Here is a 7,277-nt window from a genome sequence, read left to right on the forward strand (position 1 = left end):
ACGTTGATTTTCTTTGCAGTGTCTGCTGGTTAGTTTAGCATACGGCAGTGGAGGAAGTGAATGAAGCCAGTCCGTGTTGATAGGGCTTCCAAATTAAATTAAATTTGTCTGACAAAGCAGCAGCTCTCATTTACAGTCGTCTCCTTTGGCTCGGTATTTTTCTCCTCTCAGTAGGGTTGTTTACAGCACACGCGATTTACGGTTAGCTTCGTAGCTTAGCCTCCGTCACAGCGACAACACACATACGCTTCAGCAGAGGCCACGCCTCCTGCAAGAATCGCTTCTCTATGCAGCGAGTCCAGACCCTCTGTATGAAGCAAAGTGAAGGAAAGGGTCTGGTTTTTACCAGGCTAGCAACATATGGAATGACGACTGGTTTGGGTCTGGGTTTAGGGCCTTCATTTTCACCTGGTTGTTGGCTGGAATCCTGTTTGGGTTTCTTGTCTGCTTTCAGAAAAGCCCAGTTAGGATAACCACACTGCTCCAGGGCCTGTCTTGTGCGTGACTTCTCTTTCTCCCTGGCTCTTGTGTTTGTGGGGACACTGTCTGCTCTGTGGTTCAGAGTTCTGATGACTCTTAACTTGTGTTCCAGTGGGTGATGGGAATCAAAACGCAAATACTGGTCTGTATTGGTGGGTTTGCAACACACGTCATTTTCTAACCYMCCTCCATCCGAAACTGAGASATCACAATCCAGGAACGCCAACCWGRCATCTTTTACATCCTCTCCTGTGAACTTTATATATTTATCCACAGAGTTGATGTGATCAGTGAAATGTTGGACTTCCTGGGATTTAATTTTAACCCAGGTGTCGTCAACATATCTGAACCAATGGCTCGGTGGCTGGAGAGTTAGAGTTGCAAATGATGCAACTCTAACAGAATGGAAATACATTTTACATATAATTTAAAACTCACTTATTCATAACCACTCATTTTAGGGGGAAAAGTGTTTTGCCCTTTGTACACGTGTTTACAACATTGACTTTAAAGTCAAACTGTGTTATTATACAAAAAAATTCTGCCAACCCCACTAATTATGCAATTTCATACTGACTTAGCAAATCAAGCCCAGCTGCATGCAAAGTGAAAGCAAAACGTGTAGTGATCCAAACTACACAAAACAATTACACATGCAGAATTTCATACATCAAATTTGTGGATTTTTAAATGAGTTGTAGTGTTTACTTCTYGCAGTTTTCTTTTAGAATTCTCCACTAGAATATTGAATAATTGATATTTCAACTTTTTAAATTATACCTGAAGTAGGCAATATATTTAAAGTTTCATTTTATTTGAACAGATTTCTCTGAATGGTGGAATACACACGTCAAACCTAAAATTAACGTTTAAACAGATTAAACAATGGCGACCATTAAAAGACAGCTTTCACCCTTCAGCTGTCATTCTGATGCTCTAAAGTATTCCTTTAGACATGAACTTCTGAAAAAACAAAAAGATGAATAAAACACGTGCAAAGTCAATAAACAAGCATGTCACAAACACGTAATCAATAGCAGAATATGAAGAGGTGGAGTGCAACGGGCAGGCTGATTAAAACACCACAACAGAGACGACTCGGTGAAAGCAGGAGGAGGAATGGAAGACTTACACTGTGTTGCATTGTCCTCCAGACAACCCTCTGGGAGCAGCAGAGAAATGAAGAAGAAAGAGATTTAATTGGACATCGGAGATGTAGAAAGACACACAGAGAGGGGAGAGAGAGAGAGAGAGAGAGAGAGAGAGAGAGAGAGAGAGAGAGAGAGAGAGAGAGAAAGAGAGAAAGAGAGAGAGAGAACTGGAGCAAAAGAATGTCTAATAGTTAGTGAAGCAAAAAGTTAAATGATAAATGGTGCTGCTGAAATATTCTATTCACCAGCCTGTGAGATTTAGTACCTCAAACCATTTGATAAACAATGAATTGCTGTGAAGTGCAGCAGAATTAGCTCAAAATCTTCTGCTATCTAATCTGATCAAGGCAGAAATTAAGACCTGCCTACAAACTTGATGGGGACAATTAGTCTGCAGTGGTTTAATAGTGGAATATTTCAAATTCACTGGAATCAAATAGGCTTAATAAAATATACTAATGCTTATAGCTGCRGAATATATTTTACATTTTAGGAACTAATGTTGAGTAACTCTCAGCCTGAAAAGCAGCAGGGATAAATATTACATCACATTATAAAAAATAGGTAGACTGGAGAAACTTCTCTGTGTTTTCCACTTTTTTATGTTTGTGTTAAGGAAATAATGRCCAGACTTTTACTGTAAGATGTGAGAAATTCAGGCCACATTATCCACACCCATTATGTACTCAACAAAATATTCAACATATGTCCAACATACTCATTTTTAAATGTTTTACCACTACAACTGAACAGTACACGCTGCAGCTTTTAATCGCTTCACTGCTTCTGCATATTTTCCATTTTAATCCTTTTGTACAACTTTACAAACTTTACAACTTATACAGCAGAAGATTAGCAACTGCACCTTTTAGTCAATAGGAAGATAATGCATTTAATGGGAGCATTTACTAGATGAATATGAAGTGGGGTGAATCACAGGAAATATTTATTTGRGCAGAGCGTTCAGAAGACAGATTTATGGTTTAAAAGAAAATAAGGCTCATCAACATGTCCTACATACACTTATAAAAGTTATGTTGACTAACAATRGCTTTTCTTGAGTTTAAGATGTTGTTGATCAACAGTAAGCATCTACACTGGTTATGACCACTGAGATACATTGTAACTCACGTGTGTCAAACTCAAGGCTAGTGGGCCAAATGTGGCCCACCACAGCATTTTGTGTGGCCCATGAGAGCTTTAAATGTGTATCAATATCTTAAAATAAGCTGCTTTAAAACCAGCATTGACTATAAACTCCATTTCCAATTATGCATGTCGATTATTTTACCCAGGAAATGARGGCATCCCACCACTAGGTGGAGCTGCACAGGGTTGATGGCAGCTGAGAAATTGGATGTGTAAAATCTCCATTTTGTTGCTTTTTCTCTGGCTACTTTTACTGTGGCCCAGTTGTACTGGMAAGTGGGAATTTCCCACTTACAAGTTATAAATTTAAAGTGGAATTCCTCTCAAGTGGGAAATCCCTGTTGGAATGTTGGAAAGTTCAGAATTCAAGATGGCAGCTAACTTGCCATAAGCTGTAAGAAAATATCTCTTACTTTTACTAGTATTTCTGTATTATGTATTTCACATTTAGTCAGTCAAACACACAATACTGTTGGTGTTTATAAGTGGATGCGTTAAAACATTTCCATGCASAGAATACCACACAGAGCTCAGTTATTGTTTTTTTTTAGCGGCGCAGTTGTAGCAACGAGACYAGGAACATTTTATTTTGGGTTTAGTCGAAGTAAAATATGAAACGTCAAGGTTAATTACAGCTGGTCCTTTGATTTGACACCCCTGCTGTAACTGGAGCGATTACTAATTTTAGTCACCATAGATGAAAGCAGTATTAAGTTTCGCCCCTCAATGTAAACAAATGTGATATTTTCCTGAGAAAAGAGTAATAATACATATAAAATACCTGTTTTCTGCTGTTGACTTTGGCAGATTTATGTAGCTCTCACTTTGATGCTGTCGGTTCAATGAAGTAGTTTTGAAATATGTTTAGTTTTAATAAAATTAAAAGAGGGTTTCAGCAATGTGTCATTGCATTGTGTTTGACAGTTCAGTAGCAAATTAGGAAGGAGTGTAGGTGGGATTTTTGCATTAGGCTTCATGACTGTAATGGACAACATCTGGCTCCAAAAACACAATATGGCAGCAACAAAAAACTGACATCTTGGCATCTTCAGGAAGAATCATAGGTGTTTTGTTCAACTGTACTAAAGTTGATGATTTGGTCACGATGCTCAGAGGTTAGTTTCTATTGGAACGAATGAATGGCTGCCAAATATACAACATTTTGTTTACCTATAAAAACTGCCAAAGAGACTGAAAACAGGTCTTGGATTTTCACGTATAGGTTCATATTTAAGCTTCGATTTGTTGAGTGAAGTAGGGAGATAAAACCGTGTGTTTATTTTGAGTGTGGACCCACATTTCAGAACTGCATACACCATTTTAATCGAATACAAATAGAAAACTGCTATGCAGTGTTTCTTCTGTGGTCCCAAACACGCTGTAAAGAATAGATTTTAAGCAGCATGTCAGCAGAGAAATCCATGCACCTGTGTGAGTTCTCTGCAACCGCGGGCAGTGATCATAAGAAAAAGAAATATTTGAACTCAGAGTGCAGAAAAGGTGGAAGTCACGCAGCACCTGGGAGCTATATGGACTACACGAGCAGGCCTCTGTTTTTTCTGGCCTTTGGACTCCTGCACCCAGTAAGTCGACCTTAAACACAGCATGCCTCCGCCAAGTCTGCCTGTGCCAATAATATTTTAAAAAAAACTCTCTTTTGTACAGTCCTGAAAAGCAGTTGAGCTGTCAAAATATGTGAGAAAGACTGAGGGTTTGGCACTATTTGCTTGTGTAAATCAGACCTCTGTGACTATGGGGAACATGTGAGTCATATTTTTTTTTGTGAAAATTAGAGGAAACGATAAAGCCAGATTTTATGAAACCATGGAGCAACGGAGCATGGGTAAGGAAATGACTCATAAAATTTAAATGCTGGTCCAGATCATAAAAAGTTTTTTTTGACCTTGTTAGAAAACGTGACATGATAATGCACCATCTTTTCATTGGTTCTTTATAAAATTACCAACTAAATTAATAACTCTAGTTTTTACATACCAGTCTATCCAGGCTCGTTCCAGTTGCTGTGGTTGGTCTCTGTTCAGGGGTATARGGCCGGAAGCGGCCACTAAACACATCCGAGATGCCTCGTGTGGACCTGCCGAGTCCTGACGGCTTCGGCTGCCCGCACCCTTGAAACACCTAAAACAAAACAGTGAGAGCCGCAGTTAGCATTGAGGAGCATTGAGGAGCATTGAGCACGATGAAAAAGCACACACAAGCTGGTATGAATATGAAAAAAACAAGCACTTCCCAGTTTTGCTATATTAACAGAACATCTCAACATCATTATGGGATGTAATTGCTTTTCTCACCCCACTGCTGAATACAGAGGTAGTTAGAGAGCTGCATGAACTCTGCACTGGGTTCTGGCTGCTTCTTAGTGAAATAAACAAGACGGTTTTATTTCACAGAAGTTGTAGTGTGGCTGTACCACAGACAGTGCTGTTTGAAAAAGCATCAGTCAATTTGGCCCCAGCTCAATTTGTGGTTTGTGATTGAGACAGAAAAGTATAGAGGCTGCGGCTAATAGTGTCTATCAGAGCTCAAAGCCTCCTTTTACAGGAAGAAGTGTCATGAAGGTGAAGAAAACAAAATTACCAAGTAAACTCCTCAAACCAAAGCCAATTTAGCAGAATAGCACAGATTATATATATATATATATATATATATATATATATATATATATATATATATATATATATATATATATATATAAATTTTTTTTCCTGAATGAAGGAAATCCTTTTTCTAGCATATTTTTGCTACAGGGGGTCAGCCAGAGGGTGGCCAGGGTGGCAAGTGCCAACTGGTTGGCCACTCCAAAATAACTGACAAGTAGGTGGGGATCTTGGATTTTTGCATTAACATTTAGATTTTTTTAGATTGTTCTCTAATAGTACTGCACTATATAAAAATGTAGCTGTATATGTTTAAAAATGGCTAAGTTATAACCATTTCAAAAATTAGCATTAGCATCAGTAATTAGCCAAAATTAGAATTAGCATTGGTAATGGGCATGTGATCATTCTTAGCTGCTCCATGACAAATTTCATCTCAATAAGTCTTAAAATGGCTGAATTCTAAAACAAACAGCTAACATTTAAAGTTAGCTGTGGAGGCCATCTTGAATTGATGATTAGCATTTAGAATTAAGAAACAATTGTTTTGGGCTACACCCACACTAATCTTCAGCATGTCTAAAAATGGCTGAATAATAAATTGTGACTAGCATTCAGCATATTGTTTGGGTCATTCTTAGCTTTGATGACACAACATTTCAGTTCATTATTTCTTAAAACAGCTGAATTAAAGCRGTTTGATCCAGAATGCTTTTCTTTATTTGTATGTGCCCCCCTAAAAACACCTTGGGACCCCTTGCAAAAAGGCTTAGCTCCGCCCCTGTTCTGCCACTAAAAATGTGTAAATGTGAACTTGAGTTTTGATTTTTACTGGTTTGAGAATGTTTAAAWGAGAATAATATCAGATTGTGTCATTCTGACTTGCATAATTGACACTGATGAAATAAATTTCACTTGAATAACATCACTGCTGAGATAAAAAGCAACACTGCAGTCAGAAAACTGATATTTCTTTATAAAGTTGCCTGAAACACAGACTAAACTTTTTTTTGCGGCTAGAATACTGCAGATCTGTTATTACCTGAATTTTATATCAGTCTGTAGCTCAAACAAGGTTTGTTGTTCTACCAGATTGTTTTCAGATGGCTTGGTCTCTACAGGCTTTTAGAGCCAAAACAGCACACACCCGAACAGCTCGGGTCATTAGGAGTCCTTTCTGATCCACCTGCTGACCCCCGGCTCAGTATGTGGCAGAACACACTTAGAGTTTTCATGCCTGTCATGCCAAGCGGTTGCCTTTCTCTAATATTTATCGATTCTTCACCACAACTACACTCACAGTATCTTGTGCACAACACAGGCAAAGTGATTTTTAAGTGTTCCAAGCAGCAGTAAAGAAGCTACAATACAATATTTGATATGTGTCAGAAACTCTGGGAGGGGCTGTWAACGATCACAATGTGAACGGGAGGAAAGCTGTAATCTCAGACCAATATGTCTTTACCTCTGAGGATTGGGGCATGAAGGACGCAGACAATGGGTGAAGTTGCACCTCGAAGCCCTCCACATATGAGGAAGGATGGGATATCTAATTCACACTGACCTCTATAACACCTGCCTGAAGATGAGCCAGAATACATGAAATGATCTGAATAAAAAACCTGAAGTGGAAAGAGCTGACAGAAAAAGGATGAAAAGCTGCAAACGGTGTGATAATGTAGCCATCCTGCTGGGGGTCTTTTAAATTGCTCCAAAGACAGATTAGCACTATGAGGGCTAATTGTTTTTTTTCTCTTTCATGTAAAGCTGTCTTGCATTAATGCAATGTACTCCTTTTACTACACTTTAATTAGAGTTATTTATTAATTACAAATATAAGTGCAATCAAACACTAAACAGCACAAAAACACTATATATA

The 7,277-nt window shown here is 38.4% G+C and overlaps 1 protein-coding gene across 1 annotated transcript in view; it reads right to left on the minus strand.

Moving 5' to 3' along the window:
- gpc6a (glypican 6a) overlaps positions 1-7,277 on the minus strand; it is a 194,344-nt gene that overhangs the window by 32,388 nt on the left and 154,679 nt on the right. Inside the window, exon 6 of the mRNA XM_014003049.1 lies at positions 4,776-4,919. Within this exon, the coding sequence (XP_013858503.1) occupies positions 4,776-4,919 (144 nt within the window). The remainder of the gene's footprint in view (positions 1-4,775; positions 4,920-7,277) is intronic.

This window comes from Austrofundulus limnaeus, unplaced genomic scaffold, assembly GCF_001266775.1.
Source record: "Austrofundulus limnaeus strain Quisiro unplaced genomic scaffold, Austrofundulus_limnaeus-1.0 Scaffold16, whole genome shotgun sequence".
NCBI lineage: Eukaryota > Metazoa > Chordata > Actinopteri > Cyprinodontiformes > Rivulidae > Austrofundulus > Austrofundulus limnaeus.